Source organism: Ammospiza nelsoni, chromosome 2, assembly GCF_027579445.1.
Source record: "Ammospiza nelsoni isolate bAmmNel1 chromosome 2, bAmmNel1.pri, whole genome shotgun sequence".
Taxonomy (NCBI): Eukaryota; Metazoa; Chordata; class Aves; order Passeriformes; family Passerellidae; genus Ammospiza; species Ammospiza nelsoni.
In genome coordinates, this window is record NC_080634.1 from 86,121,210 (window position 1) to 86,142,109 (window position 20,900).

General features: G+C 38.3%; 1 protein-coding gene across 2 annotated transcripts in view; it reads left to right on the forward strand.

Annotated features, from left to right (window-relative positions):
• Window positions 1-580: 580 nt before the first annotated feature.
• Window positions 581-20,900, forward strand: part of LOC132069981 (serine/threonine-protein phosphatase 2A regulatory subunit B'' subunit beta-like) — a 44,967-nt gene continuing 24,647 nt past the window's right edge. Inside the window, exons 1-2 of one of the 2 annotated variants that reach the window (XM_059466500.1) lie at window positions 581-603; window positions 2,075-2,437. In XM_059466500.1, the coding sequence (XP_059322483.1) occupies window positions 2,090-2,437 (348 nt within the window). In that variant the 5' untranslated portion in view covers window positions 581-603; window positions 2,075-2,089. Of the gene's footprint in view, window positions 604-2,074; window positions 2,438-15,187; window positions 15,395-20,900 lie in introns of those variants that run through there. The other variant, XM_059466501.1, reaches the window with a different exon arrangement.

Consider the following 20,900-nt stretch of genomic DNA (forward strand, 5'->3'; position numbering starts at 1 on the left):
GCCTTGTCCCCAAGGACACACTGCTGGCTCAGGGACAGCTCGCTGTCCACCAGGACATCCAGGTCCTTCTGGGCAGAGCTGCTCCCCGCAGGTCAGCCCCAGCCTGTGCTGGTGCCAGGGTTGTTCCTTCCCAGGTGCAGGGAGGAATTTGCTGTTGTTGAACTCCAGACAGTTCTTCTCTGACCCTCTCTTGCAGCCGTCGAGATCTTTCCGAAGGGCTGCACAGGCCTCTGGGGTATCAGCCACTCCTCCCGGCTTTGCGCCATCAGCAAACTTGCTGAGGAAATACTCTGCCCCTTCATCCCTTTGCCAGCTCCCCTCAGAGAACCAGTGAGGAGCAGCCCGTCAGAGGCCGAGACCTTGTCAGAGCTCTAAGCTGAGCTCATACGGCGGCGGTGGCGGTGGCGCGGTCAGGGCAGGGCAGCGCCGGCCCGGCGGCCCCCTCTGGCCCGTCGCCATGGCGACCAGCGGCCGCGTCCCGCGGGGCGGAAGGGCCGCGCTCTCGCGAGATGGCGGCGGCCGGGCCGGGCCGCGCCGGAAGGAGGCGCGCGTTTGAAGGCGGCGGCGGCGGGAAGGGGCCGTGGCGGAGGCGGAACGGGGCAGGTGAGCGTGGCTGGCTGGGGCTGTGGAGTCACGGCGCTCCTGAGCTGCTGCTGCGGGCTCAGTGCGGGGCCCGGCCGAGCGGAGCGAGCTGTGGCCGCAGCGCCGGCTCCCCGCGCCGGGGCGGTGCCGGGCTGGCCCCTGCCCAGGACCGTTCCTTTCCAGGCGGGTGGCGCTTGAGGGTGCCTGAGCGCAGCCGCCGGCGCCGTGACGGAGTTGAGCTTCAAAAGTAGGGAGACGAGTTTTCTTCACTTTTAGAATCGGAATAACTGAACTGCGTAGTTATCGAGGTTCAGAAAGTTTAGGTGGTGCACTTTTAAAAGGCTTCTCGTTCTGCCGTGGGACGAGGATGAGCTTTAGGTTTTAATAGGATGTTCGCTTGCCAGGCGTTATTCGGTTCCAAACTGAAGTGCTTGTTTTACGGCTTGTTCAGCTAAGTATTTGTATATAGAATCATTTAGGTTTGAAGAGACGTCTAAGATCATCAATCATGTATCTTTTATCATGTGATTTTTGTATATAGATTAAATTTTGTGAAGGGCTTTAAAAAAAAAGCACACACGGGAGGAAGCATAGGTTTTTATTTGAACTGTACCAAATCATGAAGTAATTGGATGCTGGAAGTCTTTATAGTAAATTTTGTTTTGTTCTCAGTGTTTCATTCCAATCCTCTGTCTCTCTAACACACACACACAAAAAAAAAAAAAAAAAAAAAAAAAAAAAAACAGAAAAAACTAAAAACCACCAAAAACCTGTTTTTTTTCAGGTGAGTAACTGAACCTGAAATCATACTGTTGCAGTTCTTGAGTTACATTGGATTTTACATTGGTTTTGAAAAGCTGCAAAAGTGAATGTCACATAAGAGGTTTTAAAATATCAAATGGCAAGGCTTTGGGAATCCCTCACATGGGGGGATGCAAGATGTGGAGTCCATATCACAACTTCAGAATGAAAATCAAGCCTCCAGTCTTAGTTCTAAATCTCTTGACTGAAAGACTTGCTTATTAAATCTTATTTGTTTTATCACTGGAGTTTAGCATAAACTCCAGTGATATTTAGATATTTACTTCTTAGTATGTTCAGTTATAAGTATTTTCAAGTCCTAGTTTCCATAATACATGTGTTTTTAACACATATTCTTAGAGGATATTTGTAATATTTGTTAGCTATCTTTTTGAAAAAGCCCAAGTGCAATTTCTTGTTCTCCAGTCTCCACCATTTACACAGTATGCTTTTAAAATAAGTTATCCATTATTTAAAAGAAATTATTGGAATTGACTCTGACTGATTTATGGCTTACACTTATAAAATGTTGTTGAAGTCACATGTTAAAATATAATTCTCAGCTTCTCTTGGTATCTTGAGGGAATCAATATTAACACTTTGTTAAATAATGCCTGTGAAACACTGAAAGGTGAATGGAATATTTATATGATTGTCAAATATTTACTTTGAATTTGAACCAACAAAACAGGGAAACTGGCAGAAAATGTCACCTGGCAAAGTTCTGCAACCTGCAGTGGAAATGAAGGTGGATGAACTCTTTTTGTGCTGGTTGAGTCAGCCTGCCACTCAGCTAATACTAAAGGACTGCTTGAGAAGAATCAAGAATAAGGAGAAAACAGAGTTTGGTAACACAGATTCAGGAAACAGTAAAAATAAGAACTTCACCAGTAAAAATTCCAATTCCAAGCAGTGCATATTAGGAGATACCAGATTGCCTTTGTTGTCTTTGAGTCCTCCTCAGCTTTCTACTGCTCTTCCATTGGCAACTCCAGCTAGCTCAAGGAACATTTCTAATGTTAGAGCAACACATCGATCCTCCGGGACCAAAGAAGTAAGTTTGTTTCTTTTTAGATTTATTTGTTTAAATGGAACTGACTTTTGTGTTTGTGGTATTGGCAAATTATGTAAGTAAATAGTTACCCCAGAGGAGGTATCAGGAGTGGAGTGAAGCAGCTGCACTGAACCTAAAATACCAATGTTTGTGTATTATTAGTGGATAGGTGGCCTGAGCTTCCATAAGACTATCTTGGGTCCTTGCCATCTAATTGTGGATAAATTTAAGTCCTTGTGTTTGTGTTCCTTTTGTAACAGACTGCCTTGACTGCAAATATTCCTTTGTCTAATGATACCAGGCACTGTTGTTAGTACAAGACTCAAATTTGGCTTCACTGGATCTGCATATTAACAAAGTAATTGTTTTGGTACTGCATGGTACACTCAGCACTTCCTTCCTAATGAGCGCTTTATTTGTAACAGACAATGCCCTCTGTGCAAGGATGGCAACCCTGCCCCCAACCTGAAACCTTCTTTTTAGGCTTGCAGTTCAGTTCAAAATCTAGTTTCTAGCTCTTTTCATAAAGAAAAACCAAACTGGATAGAAAATTTTGTCATGACTGACAAAATTAAGTGTTGCTTATGTATTATCAACAACCCTAGAATCATAGAATTACAGAATGATTTGGACTGCACGGGACCTTCATGACCCTCTAGTTCCAGCCACCCTGCCATGGACAGGGACATCTTCCATTAGACCACATTGCACAAAGCCCCATCCAGCCAGGCTTTGAGCACTCCCAGGATGGGAGATGCACAGCTTCTCTGGACAGCCTGTTTCAGTAAAGAATTTCAATAATTTCTTCATAATATTTGATCTAAACCTACCCTTGGTTTAGTTTAGATTCAAGCCCTTTTAGTTGTGTTTAGTTTAAAGCCCTTTCCCCTTGTCCTGTCACAACATGCCCCTTTAAGTACTGGAAGGCTTCTCTAAGTTCTCCCCAGAGCCTTCTCTTCTCCACATGGAACAACCTCAACTCTCTCAGCCTCTCTTCTTTGGCAAGGGACTGCAGCCCTGTGATCATCTTTGTGACCTTCCTCTGGACTTGCTCCAGCAGATCCACATCCTTCTTTTGCTGAGCACCCCAGAGGTGGGCACAGCACTCCAGCTGGGCTCTCACCAGAGCAGAGCAGAGGGGCAGAATCACCCACCTTGCCCTGCTGGCTGGCTGATTTTGTTGCAGCCCAGGATGTTTGGCTTTCTGAGCTGCAAGTGCACATTGCTGGGTCATGCTGAGCTTTTCATCCAGCAACATCCCCAAGTCCTCCATCCCAGGGCTCCTCTCAGTCTGTTCCCCACCCAGTCTGTTTGTGGCTTGGGATTTTCTTGTCCCAGATGCAGAGCCTTCCACTTGACCTTGCTGAACTTCATGACATTCATAAAGACTTCAAAGAGTTTTTATGCTGTTTGTGCTATAGGACTATAAATTCATACATTTTAATAGTACTGGAAGATTTTAAGAGATTGTAATTCCCAATTGCTCTATATACTTTGGTATCTAACTTACTGCAGTGTCCAAACCTGGTATCCCAGAGAAGCCTGTTCAGTTGGGTAAGGGTAGAGAGGATAAAGCTGGGATGTTTAAGAGGATCAGTTATTTATTGTTTGTTATTGATATGCATTGAGTGTGTAGACTTACCCTTTAAGCCACAGGAGTAACAGCATGACACTTTTGCACTTAAACATTTAATCTGAAGTGACCTCTTGGTTTCATAAATACTAATTTTCAAATCTAGTCTGACAACTTCCTAGCTCCAAAACACCACATGTCCAGTCCAGTGTTTGTCTAGATTGACTTTACAATAACAGGGACTTGTGTTTATGTACAATCACCAGCCAGACAGCAGGGCATGATGATTGATTTACTTTTTTGTTGTTGTTCACACTATTATATTTCCTGTTCTAGTAAAATGCAGATAGTCAGTCAACAGATGCTCAGTTTATTCTCATATCAGATAAAAGCAGGCAAAGCAAAAGACAAAGTTTTCTGTTAAAACTCACTGTTATTTACTATACTTGATCACTAACTTGTGTACTGCAATTTCTCTTCATGTGTCTTGGTTGATTGCTTGAAGTAAATTCCATACAGAAGAACTAGAAGAGATTAATGAAGAGTAACATCCTTGACTTAATTGGAATTGTTTGTATAGTGCTGAGAGAGAACCTAGAGGAATTAGGTTGTTCCTTGCTTGAGTAGGTTGGGGAGGGGGAATTTCCAATCATATTTATAGCTTTATTATTCAGGTGAACTAAATCTTCATCAAAAGTTTCTTAATCTCTAAGTGTAAATTGCATTTTCAGCTGGAATTAGCTCTTAAATACCACCAAGAATTGCATGTTCTGCCACAACAGTGTATTTTCTCTTAGAAAGCACAATGTACCCCAATTTCTTCCACAAACTACCTCACACAGTGTCAAAACTAATGCATCTGCTGTTGTGCATCTTATTATGTTTCTCAGATGAAGCCACAATGGTTCTACTTACCTCATATGAGTTTTAAGTAAGTTTGAGGCCCTCATCTTGTTTCTATAAGTGGAAGAAAATGTTTCAGATGCTGGACCTACAGTACAAGCTAATACAGATTAAAATTCTAAATATCAGTACTAGAAAATGATAAAAGTTAATGTGCTTAGCTCTGTGTGCATGTGGGTGATGTTAGGAAAAGGCTTTTATATCCAGTCATAAAGAGCTGGGGAATTATTTCTTTTTTGGACTATGTAAGTCAACTTAAGCATCTTACTAAACTTTTTCTCTTGTGCACTGGAAGTCTCATAAGGCAGCATACAAGCAGTTAACCTACTTTGGCATGATACATTTTCAGTATCACTGAGCTAAATCACTGCATTTGATTATGGGTAAGGCTGCTATATGCCTTTTTCCTGTTTCTTAAAGTGTTCCTGCAATTTTTTTGAAGGATAATACAAACAATAAAGCTGATAACATAAAACCACCATCTTTAAGTAATTACCAGGAAGTAAATATGATTGTGTAGGAAAACAACATTTTCATCCTACAGGTTTCTGTACTTGTTAGCAAAACATGTCTTTCTGAACAGGAAGCATTCTTAATTAGAATCTAATTAGATGTGTAATCTTTTTATACTTTAAACAGTAGCATATGAGCAAAATAAGTTGGTGTGCTGATGGCAACCATTAAACAGCATTAAATGTACTGTAGCTGTCTGCTATTGTATTCAAGGAGATCTTTGCTTTTTTTCCAGAGATTGGCTTATAATTGAAGCCTGTGGGTTATATTTCTATCCAAAATACAGAAATTGCCATGTATTTTGCTGAAACACTAATGTCATGCCAGAGGAAAATTTGCTGTCTTTCAAGATAGTTGGAGCCCTCTCCTGATTAGCAAGTCAAAAGTACTTATTCCAATAATGAAAGAACCTACATGGTCTTCATAGATTTTTTTCATCTGGACAGGTCACTTAAAAACATGTTAAAAGTAAAAAACATGTTGACTTAATCCAAATGCACATTTCAAAACCTTTTCAAAGCTCTGCCATGAAAATTCATCTTTCAGGGTGTTTTAATGCAAATGAAAACAAAACAGTGTTTGTTTAGGGATTTTTTTTCCTTTATGGGAAAAAAAATGACACTTTTCTTTATGCTTTACTTTGCTTCGCTTGCATGGTGCCATTCACAGTGAGGCAGAAATGTGACTGTCCCCATTGTGTGAACATGTTAATTGCAGAGTTCTGGTGCTTTGGTTATGTGATGTGAAGTGCTTGCTAGCACTTGGTATTCTGCAAGTAGGCCTGTGATTTCTATGTACTATATGCTTCAAATAACAAAAAAGTAGAGACAAAAAATTTCAGCATTCAAGTCTCAATTATTTTCTGAGTGTATTGTTGAAGAAATTCTAGGGCTGTAACTTTGAAACTAGAAGGATGCTGTAGATTTCTTCTAACCCTTATCACAACTGTAGATAGATTTAACAGTGTTTCTTGGAGTCTAGATTATCCTAAGCACATGGGGCATACACAATTGTACACTGGGCATCCCACTGTCAAAAATCCCAGTCCTCAAGGTCTAAAAGGTGCCATGGGCAAGATGTTTAATCCTGACCAGCTGGTGTGCAAGGCATCTGGGGAAATTATTCACAGAATTCCCTATGGGCATTTTGTGGGATGGTGTTGTAGAGAGAATGTGAGATAATCAGAAGTACTTCAAAGTTATTTTCCATTTCTCTGCAGGGTCAACCTTTGATATAAAGGTACTTCTTGAAATGGTTTCTTTGTTTCCTTTATCTGATAAGCATGATGTTCCTGCTTGTTATCCTGTGGCAATTAAAGCTCATTTTCCTCCTATTTCTGTAACTTGTAAATGTTTTTACTTTTTTAATATATGGCTGCTTAGCTTCAACATGAGCAACATTCTTGCCAAATTTTTGTAATCAGTTGCTTGATTTAAACGTAGTGATACTGCTGTGATCCATTGTAGTTTAAAGAGAGGCTAGAATGAAACCTTTTAACACATGGGCTGAAGTCTGAATAACACTTAACAGTTGCTTTTTGAAACAAATTAATTCTGAGAGCTCCGGGTGGAGAGTAGCTGGGCTGATACCATCATCTTACAAAGTGCGTCTGCATCTGAATTGCTGCCTCGTTCATAGCAGAACTGTGAACTCCAGAGCCTGGGCTGTGCTAGCATTGCTCTGCACACCAGGTTGTGCTGTGTGGTCCAGCACAGACACTCCCTAACTCTGTGTCAGACAGATAGTGTTAGTAGTGCCATGTCCTATCACTAAGTGGGCAGGATGCTGGACTTGGCTTTCAACTCAAGCCCGTGACTTAAAGGGAGACTGTAAATAACCTGCTATCAAACTGATGTACTTTCACAGTGATAACTGGGCATTATGAGAGATGTCAGCATTAGTGTGATCTCAATAAAGCTCCTTCTATGGTGCCAACAAAGAAAGGGCAGCCAAAAGTTCATATTAGAGTCTGGAAGAGTGCAGTTATAGGTGCTCCTATAAAATCATTATTAGCTTTGAGTGGGGTGATGTAATAGCAGTCAACATAAGCAGCACTGGTAGTATGTTGTGTTATTCATCTTAAGCTTTGCTGTACTGAATAGCTTGGAATAGAAGAGCCATTTTCCTGATTAAAGAACTAACTGTTCTTTTTATTCATAATTGAGAAACTGAATTGAGAAACTGTTGCAGGGTTATGATAATGCTCCTTATTCTAACTGTATCTTGTTACCCTGGCATGTAAATGTTACTCTTGTTGGCAGTTATATTGATTTTGTTTACACTTTGTGCTTTATTTAAAAAATAATGAACTTTTGTCCTCTTTCAAAGTGACAGTTGTACTTGTGTCCTACTGGAAACTCATATTTTTATATGCTGCATGCGGTCTAAGAGTTTTTTGGCATTTCTAGTACTGAGAAATGGAAATCAGAATTTTTTAGCTTTCTTCAGGTGAGTTTGAAGCTCACCTGAATCCTGACCAAGGACAATTAAAATTAATTCAGTTGTGAATTATGACATTTATTAATGACAGTCACACCTGTGTGAGTAACTGGCACTTAAAAGCAAACAAAAAGAAGTTCAAAGCTATATCATCATCGCTTACAGGTCATTACTTTTCAGTAGCTTCTCTGTTCAGTCTTTTAAAACAAGTAAACTTAATTATAGCTTTATATCAGTCATTTAAACAGTCCTTTTTTTAAAATGGGTGCTCAGTCTGTGAGGAAATTAGGTATTGATGTAGATGAGATAGCACTTTTTTTTTTTTTAATCCAGTGATGCTAAAAACAGTGAACCTGTTTTTAAGAATTTCTTCATATGTCTTACATTTACTCTGTCAGCAAGAAATAAACTTGAGGCCAAAAGTATGTATGGGCTTACTTCAGCATAAAACCACAAATGCAGCTCATCCAGTGAACGAGTTTGTCCACTGTTGTTTCCTAGTCAATGAGTGCTCAGGACTTTTCAGCAAGCCATGTTATGAGAAAAATCTTCCAAATGCCAGTGGTAAAACCACATGACCAAGTCTTGGCAAATTAAGAGGTTTTGCACTCACAATTTTCTTACAGTTGCCTTGCTTTCATTGTATTTAAGTCACTGCATTGATTCAATAAGATACTAATTAAGCCTACTCATTGTTTTTCACAGTCAGCAACAAATGGTTACTAAATTTAGTGTTTTAAGTGTGCCATAATATGTAAATAACTCCTTTGTTATTTACATATAATATGCAAATGTTATGGTGTTGTGGGGTGCTGTTAGTGTGTCTTCCAGTTAACCCCATGATACCAGTGTCTGGTAGATAAGAATAATTTGTATTCTGCAAACAACAGATACAACTTAAAATGAGTCCATGGAAACCTACAGTGAGCAAGATGTGTTTTTAAAAGCATGTTCCAGTATTTAATGTTAGATGTGCTCCTTTTGCATAGCAATCATGTGAAAAATAGCTAGAAACTGTAGAGCCACCTATGTACTGCTTCTTGACCACAGGTGCTTGCAGGAACGATGAGCTCTTGGGATATGTGTCCCTATGTGTCCCATTAACCTTGTGCATGCTGTTTAGTTTCATTTCATATGGAACTAGCCTTGGATATTTGTTCTGTACAGATCCTGCTAGAAACTTTGGCTGATTTCAGATTGAGTGGGATGAGCTGGAAGTCTAAAAGGAAAATGTACATGGAATCTACATGGGGAGATATAGGGGGAAATACTGAGTGGGTGCTGAAGAAATCATTGCCAAATACTTGCATGATGTGTTCAGTGTGAATTAGGTTCAGTTTGATTTTCTTGACAAAAGAAGCCTTGTAGAACTTATCAAATTACTTGATTAGGTGTTTTTTTTTGATTCAGCAGAATCAGGAGAGCAGTTCTCAATGAGTTTTATTCCTTTAGAAGCTAGATTTGTATTGATAAACAATAAACAATCTTCCAAAATTTGTAAACATTTCTAGGAGATATGATGAATACTGATGGATGGTAAATAATAATCTTTGTGACATACTTTACCCAAAGATGAAGCAAAGTATTTGAAATTATGCAATATTGAAACAATGAGCTAGATTATTCTTCTACCTGCAAAATCTTGGTGAATAGTCATTTACAGCAAATACTGTAACAGGAGACTTTCCTGTTGTAGTATCAGATTTTTAAACAAAAGATGACTAATTTTCTTCTCTTACTTGCTTTTAACATACGAAAAACACCATGTAAAATTTTGACTCCTTGCTTATTTATCAAGTGACAAAATTAAGCCCAGTGTTTTAGAACAATTTTTCCAGACTGCTTGAAAAAAATATGTAAAATTTACATAACGACTTACTTCAGATGGAAGTACTGAACAGGTTATACAGTGTTTAACTAAATTGCTGGACAGTTATAAAATGTCATTTATGTTCTTAATACCAGACTTCTAAATTACTGTCAACTTCTAAGTTAAGGTGGCACAATGTAAATAATAACAATAATAACAATCTAGAAATTACTAAATATCCGAAATGGCCAGTGTGACTTTGTAAAGTTCCATAATGCATATCATTAAACTTGGTTGTAAAAGCTGTTGTCTCTTGTAGGAAAATTTCTGGCATTCTGAATCAGCCTGAACTAATTGTTTATTTTAATCTAAGTCTGCTATTCAGAGGCTTATATTGGTAAAATTACAAGTGCATGCATTGTGGACTGTAGCTTCATCTGTGCATAGCCTCTGTAGCATCACAGTTGATTGAAAATGTAAAAGCACAGCATCTTATTAGAGGAAATGTGACTAATTTGTGTAATCCATAGTAGATTTTTTTCTTTATAGCTTTCTCTCTTTAATACTCACCTCATCAGCATCAATTTGGGTGGTCTTGGTTTTCATGATCTGATGAATAGGTTCATGTGAAGATCATGAATAGTAAATAGGCTTCATCTGCAAAACTATTCCAACAACCTTTTTCCCTTAAAAGTCAGTTTATGCTGTACACAAATAAATAAAATGTGAAGTGACTTTTTTTAAGACGGCAGAGAACATGAGAATTATTCTAAAGGGTTGTAAACCATTCCTTTGTTGTCAGGCATTGGTTTTATAACTTATTGATGCTTGCCGAAGTTAGTCTGTCAGATGCAGTTGACAAACTGAAAAAGGCCTTTGCTATGTCTTTGGAGTCCAGGCTGTGTAATCATAGCAAGGTGACATGTATCTTATCTTAGTTGTAAGCTGATAATGGCCCTTAGCAGCTGGTGTTCATACACGGCTTTCTTTTGGTAATGTGCAGAAAATCTGATCAGCCCCTCCTTCCTGGCCTAACATGACCACACATCTGGCATCTAACTGCTCTATTTTTACTTACTCACTGTCTTGTCTCCTAAGAATTCTGGATTCTCTTAAATGCTGTGGAAAGAACTGCCAGGCATTGTTCTGTCTAATCCAAGACTACTGGAAAATTTAAATAATCATTCAAGAAGGTATTTACATGCAAGACTTCCCATTCCAGTGGGGAGGCATTGCATCCTACAAGAAAAAAACTTATGTATCTAGGCCCAGATGCACATGAACTCCCTCCCAAGGCCAAAGGATCAGTTTCTCCTTGGGAAGGTAGATTTCTGAACTGCACAGTGTCAACATCTAGCAGTTCATCAGGATGTCATACTCACTCCAGGAAAACTGTCCATGACTTTTAAAGCAATCAGTTTCCATAGCTGGTTGTTGAATATGAGCCTAATGACTTGATTCCTTCTGCTGTGTGCGCATTGTACGTGTTAGCTCCCTTGGGTTTTGGGAGTGTACTGCTGCAAAGGGATGACTCCCATCCAAAGGAGAGTTAGGCATGGATAGTAGTACTTGGTTATTCTGTTCAGTTCACAAGTGCATTGTCCTCTTGTTCTCTTTTCATGCACAGCAGTTACAAATGGGAAGTTGCTAGCAAAAAGTTAGTTTCAGGATCTTTCAGTATAGCAAAGGCGAGGTATGGACCATCTGGCTTAGAAATAATTCTTGATAACATTAAATAATGGTGGTAGTCTAGACTAGACAATGATGTTTGAGTGGAAAAAAAAAGAATTCAGCATTTTAGGGTTGTTTGGTTTGGGTTTTCTTGTTTTCTTAGTCTAGCAAAGAATTGCTTCTTTTGTTTGTCTTCTAGTATATTTATGTAATTTCTTCTTTGTATTTTTTTGCCTCATAGTAGCTGTGTTTTAGCAAACATCCTTAGCTGATTGACTTCTTGTATATTTTCCTGACCTATTTGTTTTTACTAGTGCCTTCTTTCTACTTTAAACCTCTGAATATATCTTAAATACTACATTAGTCATGCCATGTTTTTTTTCTCTGTATTGAAAAGGTGCCACCTTGCCTTGCTTCTCTTAACTGCTGTGTTCTGCCCCTCACTATTAAGTTACTTTTGTAAAGGGTTGCATTAGTTGCATTACAGCCCTTTACAGTGACTGATTTGGAGGTACAACAATTTTCTTTCCACAGTTAACCCAGAAGCCACTCTTAGTTTCTGCACCATCACAGGCTGAGAATGCTGTTGGGCTCCATGCTGTTGCCATTGGGATTGCCTATTCAGCCTTATTTAAATTTCCTCCAAAAGCCAAACAGGCTTTCTGTCATCTTGGTTCATGTTTTATTGGGTTGAATGCTAGATTCCAGTAACTAAAGTTTTTATATGGCTGAAAATTATTTTCTTGGGGTCTTCCTGTAATGCTTTTTCCAGATTTGAGGTCACTTCCACTTAAGAGATTAAGATGTTAATATACTGCTGGTATATGCTTCTGACAAGAAATTCTGGTTTGCTAGGCAAATACTTAAGGGGTTTTTAAAGTTGTCTTCAAGGTTGTATTTCCTCTACAATACCCAGAATATTGTGTTATTTTTGCTGTGTTACTCTTGTGTATTTTCAGATCTTTGTTAAAGTGATGAACTCTTTGGCCACAGTCCTTGAGTCCAGTCATTCATAGTGTGTATCTTTAGCTTTGGAAGGAAGCTCTGAGCATGCATCTTCCCCCTGTTTGTTTATCTAGCTAATAATAGGCTGCCAGGATACTTGAACAGCTTCATGGCTGGCACCCAGACCTTCACCCAGTAAAGGATTTTGCCTTAGCTTTCACTGGAGAGAATTCAGATTTAGAATAAAAGTAACACTAGAACACTTCCAGTTCAGTCAGGATGAAAGCTGACTTTCCCCTGTGATTAATTCATGACTGAAAAGGTTAAAACAGATCTTAGGGGACTCATGACCACATTGCTTTATAAGTGCTCAGTCTCCTTAAATGTGGCAATACCAACCCCTTTTCCATTTAGATGGTGAAAATTATGTGATTAGTAGCCAGTTGCAATCTCTGGAACAACAAATACCCAGGTATATAAATGGCCACTAGGTTGGAAACCATAGTGCTAAAACATATGAGACTAACAATGGGATTGACTTGGAGCAGTGAAGTAATATTACGAGAAAGCAATGCAGAATATTCAAAACACTGAACCTGGTTTGCTGGCTAAGTTATGATGGGTTCTGAGTTCTGTTTGAATAAAGGAGGGAAATACACACCTCCTTCAAAAATGGAGTTCAGAACATTTCTTTGTTACTGAGGCTCCTTCAGCAGGTTCAGGAGCTCCAGGCCTTTTAGGTTACAGACTGGCACTTCACTCTTTTAGGTTAGCTCTCAGTGTGACAATCCATCACCTTAATGACATAGCACAGCCACATCAAATGAGACTGTGCATGTAGCAGCAAATGGGAATGCATCACCTGGTTGAAAGGAATGAAAATAGCAATTTAGGTGAGAAGATGCCTTTCCTTACCTCAAATAAGGGCTGTTCTGCCTAACCTGAAACACAATCTGCCTTGCAATACAACCTTCCTGACCTTCCACATTTTGGTCTGGAATGGTTATCTGTTGCCAGAATAGGATTCCTCTCCTACTCTAACACCTCAGTGCTTCATCTCAAGTTCCAGGCACGCTGCTGTTGTGTACTGCATGCCCAGTTTTTTGTTGACTTCCCTGTGGCCAAGATTTATCCCAGGTTAGTTGATTTAGTCTTCCTAAAAGACAGTGAGTGACAGCCAAATTTGCTCAATGCAGTTGGATAGTCTGGTCATGCCAGCCACAACATGTCTGACTCTTGCCTTGTCAATTCCTTTCTTGTTCTCCCGCTTCCAAAAGAAATAAATATCTTCATAACGAGCTGCAGTAGAGAAGTGGGAGGCAGGGACTGGACTGGATACTAAATTAAAACCAAAAAAGCAGGTGTTTTGTCATTATTTACTTTCTAACAGTGTGTCATAAACTAAAAAAAAATCCAGTTAAGACAAATCATGTTTCACTAGCACTTTTTCATAGTTTTCTTAATTGAACAGGAATATTTACTGTGGGATTTTAATGCAGTGTTACATATAGAATGGCTATGAATGGATAAATATGGCTAAAGATTGTATGGGAGTAAAATAGTGCCATTCAGTAAAAGAAATCTCTGACATAGTGGTGAAAGAGTTGTTTTGGGCTGTGTACATTTTGTGTAATCAGGAAAATGGCCTTATTTAAAGTAGGAGGGATGAAAACTGAGTAGGTTTGGCAAGGTCTTTCATTTTATGCTGTTTGTAACTAAACTTGTGCATGACAATTATGTTGATAATAAATAGCCAACATCTCTATCTTTAGAGAATTTGGAGGTGCTAACAATGTTCACAGCCTGGAATAATAAGAGTTACTGTACTCGTAATTGTAATGGTGATATTTGAAAAAAAACAAATCCATCAAAATAACTAAAGATTGCTATGATAAAGGTATATCCATTTAAAATGTGAAAACTCCACTAGTTATAAGTTATTGTACCTAAAACTGCAAAGGAGAAGGAACTGAAGGTCACTTGAATTTTCACAAAGCTTATCAGATTTCTGTTTCCATGAAGAATATTGATGTGTATTAAAATTTGGCCTCACCACCCCCATAAAATATATTTGAGATTCAGTACACTGAAAATAGAGTGGTAGTGGAGTCTAATGCTAGTGAAATGTGACAGGTATGCAATCTAGCATGTGGACGTTAATGTTTATAAAGCTACTTAGGCAAAAAAGTATCCTGTCAATTTTTTCAAATTTTGTGACATCATTTATATTTCTAATGTAACCTTTTGGTAAAAAATTATTTAAAGCAGTGTTTCAGTGTGGTAACATTAACTTCATTTCTGCTATGGTTTTCCATCTTAACATTTAAATTTTTAGATTCTTGAAATACAGTAACTGAGGTTTTTTTTACATCAGTCTATATCTATTTATTGATTATGTGAGCCATTCTGAAAGCCTGTCTGAAGCTCTTTGCCATTGCCTTCATTGTCCCAGTGTAATAGGGTTCCTACTAAAGAACAAAATAGTTTAAAAGGAATTAATTGCTGTGTAATAAGCCTTATCCTTCGGTGAGGTTCTTCATTGAAGCTAGACAGTGAGTGTTTTGTGACAGAAGGGAAAGCTGAGGGGGATGGGAGGAGGAGGAAGCTAGAAAATAACACGGCTGGCCTCTCTGCATTCCTGTAGAGCTTGCCTTTTTTAAAATTGGAAGCTGCTTTTATAGATGCTCCTCCAAATACGGTTTTCATTTTCCATAATGTCCCATTTAGACTTTGGAATGCCTGGATGAAAGGGCAGGCCCCCAAAGTGACTTCCCAATCTGTTTTTGCAATTCCAGCCAAGTTCCCTTTAATGTATGGAGCGGGCGAAGTTGAGCTGACTCTTATAATATCCCAGAAGTCGGGTGCAGCTGCTGCTTTAAGCGGCACTGAGAGATAATACAACAGCTCTGCTATTTACTGGGACTCGAGTGCCTGGACTGGCACACAGAGACTTTATATGAAATCCGAAAGCATGAGGATAAAGGAGATTTCTTTGCGGCAAGATCCCGATCTAAGAAAGGAGTTGGCACTGCTAGCTCGAGGATGTGATTTTGTTTTACCTTCTAGATTCAAGAAGAGACTGAAAGCTTTTCAGCAGGTTCAGGTTTGTCTTTCTGTTCTCATACAATTAAGTTATTGTTGTCAATTGTACCTTTATAACCACTCAAACTGCAGGCAATGCTTGGAAGCTGTCACTCAGCTAGCAGAGTTTTGATAGTCTGTTCCATATATGATGATTTCTTCTGTGTTTTAAAGGACTGTGGTGGGGGTTTTGTGCAAAGAAAAGATGAGAGTTTGCTGAAGCACATACCACAGCTCAAGTACAATGTTTGCACAGAGGTATATGCAGTGCAAAGTTGGTACATTTAATGCTATTAGGCTTTTAAAGACTCTTTTCCTTAATCTGTATAATTGCAATCTACATACATTTCTCTGGGGGATTTAATTTTCCTCTTATCGGAACTGGGCATATAAAAAATACTGAAATAGGCTGTAACTTCACTAGCTCAAACATAATATGGTTAAAAGTGCTTGCATACTTGCCTGGTGATCCTGAATTCCTTTAGATTGTTTATTTTGAACTTTTTATTTGAATGAGATCAGTTGTTGCTGCTTGATTCACATGTGTACTGCTGTTGTTTTGTAGCAGTGAGTTAAAGCTACAATTTTCAAGTGTGCTTAAACTTGAGAATAGAAATATTTGAAAAGTAAAATCCGAAGGGAAACTACTTGTAGAGTCAATGTTGAAAGAGATTTGTTATCCTTTGGAGTGAGAAAAAACATACAACTTTTTTTGAGAAACTGAAATTTGGTATTTCTTTGAATACCCTTTAAGACATACAGTGATATCTGAAAGCATTCACTTTGACCTTACTTCACCCTCACTTCTAATTCATGTACTAAAATAAAGGTGTGTCAGTGAAGGCATTTGTGAATTTTTTTCACCCTTTTTTAATTAAGGAAAGTTTAGCAGTTGAATAAAAATTACATTAACTTAGAATTTCTGGCATTGTTAGTTATTCTAAATATAGCCTGCTACTTAATTTTGAGTTCAGAGCACTAGTGTCCCTTCCAGATGACCTTCAAGAGAGGGACATAGAGCCCTATGACCCTAAAAATGTATTGGACTTCTATCTTCTATATGTTTATTTAAAATTTGTTTCAAGTGATCTTTATAAACAGTGTTTATTCCTTTGTGCAAAGCAGAGTGCCAGTGTTGACTGTGCTGATTTACACCATTCAGCATAGACATGTGAGTTAAAGGATTTTTGACTTGTGTCTTCAGTGCTAAACTGGAGACAGGTACATTGATTAGAGATAGCAAGAAAAGAAAATATGATCTTAATTACCCAAAAGTAGTGGTAGCAGTTAATATTTGGGCACCTCAGAGGAGGAGGCAAGTTCAGTCTAGTCATGGCATCCTGTTGTAAACAAACACAGCATTACCTTGTGTGGTGCCCCTTAACTTGATCTGTCTTTCATCGAGCGATAGTTGGATCACTTGTACTTTTACAGGGCCTTTTTATGTTGACCTAGAAAACATCTCAGTGTAGTATGGTTCAGCATAGCTCCAAGCTACTAACTGCTTTAGAAAACAGCTTGTCTAATCTGTAGGGGCTCTAGGATGCTGCTGGCTATAAACTTGCAGTGAAGACAGTGAGCAAGTATTTTTCATTTTTTAACCAGTCTTGCACTTCCTGGGTAAATGGCAACTGTAGAATAATGTATGATAAATTACTTCATTAGATTACAAAATTTTTTGAGCAAAACAGAATTAACACACATATAAAACTAGAATATGAGGTCTGTCATTGCTCAATTTGATAGAAAGCATTTTCTCTTAAGTTCCTTTTTTAGGCGATGGTTTGCTTTGACCCCATGATGTTAAGGAGAATTTTTTGGAAGTATCATAAAAAATTAAATAGGAGTGCTAGTAACTGTTGATATAGAAGATGCGTATTTTTTACCTGCTGTTTTATGTTAATTCCAATTTATCCTCATAGGTTAGGTGTTTTTCAAATAATAGTGTTTATCAGCTACGTAATCATTGAAGAAATTTCATGTTAAAATTAGAGACTCCTTAGAGATTTTGTAGAATAACTTGAAACAAATTTTTATCATTTCAGTTGCCAAGCTTTGTTGGTTTTGGAATTTACAACCTCCTATTTCCCTGTATAGGCTTTCAGACACAACAGGTCATGAATATGATGTAAAATTAGAATGGTAAAGTCAAACAGAAATGGAAGCAATCTATTCTTCCATATTTCTACTACAATCTTGTAATTTTATAATTTGTTAAACAAATGACATATTCTCGTTAAGAGGTTTGTGCTATTAAAACCAGCATCTTAAAATAAAAAATTAGTAATGGTGCTGAATGGTGAAATAACATGTGGCTCAGAATCTGCTCTGAGGTGGGTTGGATTGACTGGTCTTCCACAGGTTCCAAGAATTCTAAGGCAGTGGCTTTTCATATAGGGCCATGTAAGTAAATAATCTGTGTAGGTAATCCCCTGTGGTTTAGAAGGGGTGGTCATTAGAGCATAGCACATCAGGTTTCTTGAAAATCTTTAAATAGACCACCAGTAGGTGGGTTGTTCTAGAAAGTGGAATAGGCTGTTCCTCAGTTTTAATTTATGGATGAGAATTGAAAAAACCTGAGCAAAGTAGGGCTTTATGGAAAGAGCTATTTCTCAAAAGAAAGATGAAGCAATACACAACTGTTGAAACATTCTCTGTTACCTTGGGGAGCTAAATTTCTTAGTAGGTATTTCTGGCTAAAATGAAGTAAAACTTCATTCCATCTTACCCTGATGTTAATTGTAAAACCAATGTCTTTCTTAAGTACTTAACGCCTATGGAATATATTGAGCTGGGAATGCAACGCTTGAAGGGTCGCTGTGCTTGTCCACCTTGCTTGTCAATTTATCTGAAACTTTGGAGGAAGAAGAAACTCTCACCTTGTCAAATGTACTGGCACCTTACAGATGTGAACTGAAAGGCTCAGCACTGTATTTTAACCAGTGTCTGGTGACATCCCTACCTGTCAGAGCTGGAATATAAGCAGCACCATTATGCATGCTATATGAGGAAAATATACCTCAAGTTTGAAACATAATTAGAATAAAGTACATGTGTGTACACTGACATGCTTATACATTTAACTCAGTGTAAGCTAAACCTTGGAAAATGGGTATTTCTTGATATTTAGAGGCCACATCGCCTTACAAAACTGCAGAGTTCTAATTTTAAAACTAGACTTTTAAAAAATCAAATAAATTCATGCTGAATATAATTTTTTAAAAGGAGCTAAAACAAATCTACCCTAAGATTTTAATTAATCCTCTCAATGTTAGTGACAGACCTGTGCTGGCATATTTTTTGATACTTTTAATGAATTATATCTTTATCTGCTGTGCCTACTGGGTGATCCCTTGGTGTAGTTGTATGCGTCACAACTCAGTGTGAAAATGGAGAACTACTCATTTCATGACCACCTGTTAATGATACTAAATGCTGCTTACACACGCTATTTATGTCAGCTGTATGAGAACTATTTCTTCAGCTTCTGCAGTGTCTCACGAGATTGGCTTGCCTTCTGAGTGAAGTGGCTTTAGACTTTAGTGCCTCTTGATCATTTTTACCTTCCTTTGGTGCCAAAATGCTGCATAAATGCTTGTGGCATGTTCAAGCAATGAACACGGAGTCTGTAGGTACTAATGTGTGCTGGGCTGGTGTATATTTGTGATGTAGTGCACACAGTGATTCTTTTAGTCATGAAGATAATTCTCATTTCTGAGGCAAAACTACTTTCAAAAAATTTAATTGAGGCTGTTGGGTTTACAGCTATAGTCTCAGAAGAAGGTTGTGTAACAATTAGAGGCTTCAGGCACGACAGCTTTCCTGTTAACATCAGTTTTCTAATTTAACATAATTTGTAGACCTTTTAACACCGCAGGGAGAGGACCCAATATTCATTTTTACATAATACTTTTACATCAGGCGCACAAATGCCTTATTAAAGAACACAAGTGTTTGCTGGGAGGGCCAGAGATGGAATACAAATCTCATTCTGACTGTAGCTAATAGGTACACTTGATGTTAGCTTGCTGATATAATGCCAGTTTTCCAGAGCAGGTGCAAACGTTTAAAACAGAATGAAAATATATAGGCTGCCCGCTGAGACTTACTAGTTAACATGAGGTTTTCCATAAATTGTTCACTGCTAGTGCATTGCCAGGTTTTAAGCTCTAGTCTCTTAAAAAGAAACTGTAAATAAGCTGGTAGATTTTTGCCATTTCTGTAATGGAGACTCTTGGTTCAAACGTAAAATGTATTGGCTGCCTGTGATAGCAGCTTCTTTACCTGCTCATGTCTGGTCATAAATCTATTTTTTAAATTATTTTTACAGAATATGTGTACTGTTTCTATAGAAAAGCCAATATGGTGAAAGTTTGTTACAGCTTACTTGCATTCATGGTTTAAGAGTCTAGATGTCAGTTCCCTCTGCAGCTAAGTTTTGTGATGCAGCAATTCATACATTGAAGAGTTCAGATGTACTTATTTTTTCTCTTGAAATAAAATATTCCCTATTCTTTTCTCCATTTGAACTAACACTACTAATAGTAGATGTTGTATGACTATTGGTAGTCCTAAAAAGCCTGAAACAGTTCAGCACATCTTCATATACAATGTCCTTTAACTTTTGCAGGGCAAGAGGGAGATGAGATTGTTTTCACAATTGTCCAAATGAGAATTTTTCAGGGCATCAGCAGACAAGCAGGTGACAGGATACTTGCTCCAGCTGTTGACTTTGCAGCTCTATAGCAAGGCTGAACTTGGTGACATTTCTTGTTTGAGAGGATTCTTCTTGAAGTCAATTGCACCTAGTGATTGAAGCTTGCTTGTTGTAAACATGTAAGGATAAAAAGCTATTGCAGAGTTTAAGTGGATGTCTGTCTTAGCTGTATGTGTTACTTTTGATGTTGAACTGATGGCCTGTCCTGACAAGGGCTGTTTGCTGTAGACAAATGTTAGAATTGCCTCGGGTGTACCTGTCAGTCCATTGGCTGTGTACAATCAAAATAATCATGTACTAGGAGGAACTTGCCAGATTGTGCCCCAGAAACAGTTGGGGAACAGAATACACTGGGAAGGAATAGAGGAACTGATTTAATCTGCAATCAGAGTATTTTCTGAGGAAGCTGCAACTATATGACTAACAGTACATATTAGTGATTAGGATACTTAATTTGACATAATTCATAAACTGTATCCTGTTTGACAACAACTCACAGGCACTAGCAGTTATACTATCAGTGACTAATTTTTCTACTGCTTTTGTCTTACGAAATGTAAAAGAAAATTAGAAAATTTTAGGAAATTGTGGTTCGTGGGGTAGGTTTTTCTGAAGACTCCTGTTTTTTTTTCATTTTATAATGTGTACCCTTTTTCGTTTTTAAATTAGTAAGGCATATGAAAGAGAGAAAATATCTTCACTGGATAAAAAGTGGCATCATTACCAGTGATGGCAAATTCTCAGAGCAAACCTCACTCTAGAAGCCTTTGGTAAAAGTTTTGTCAGCAAATGAAGCAAGTTACCAATGGAT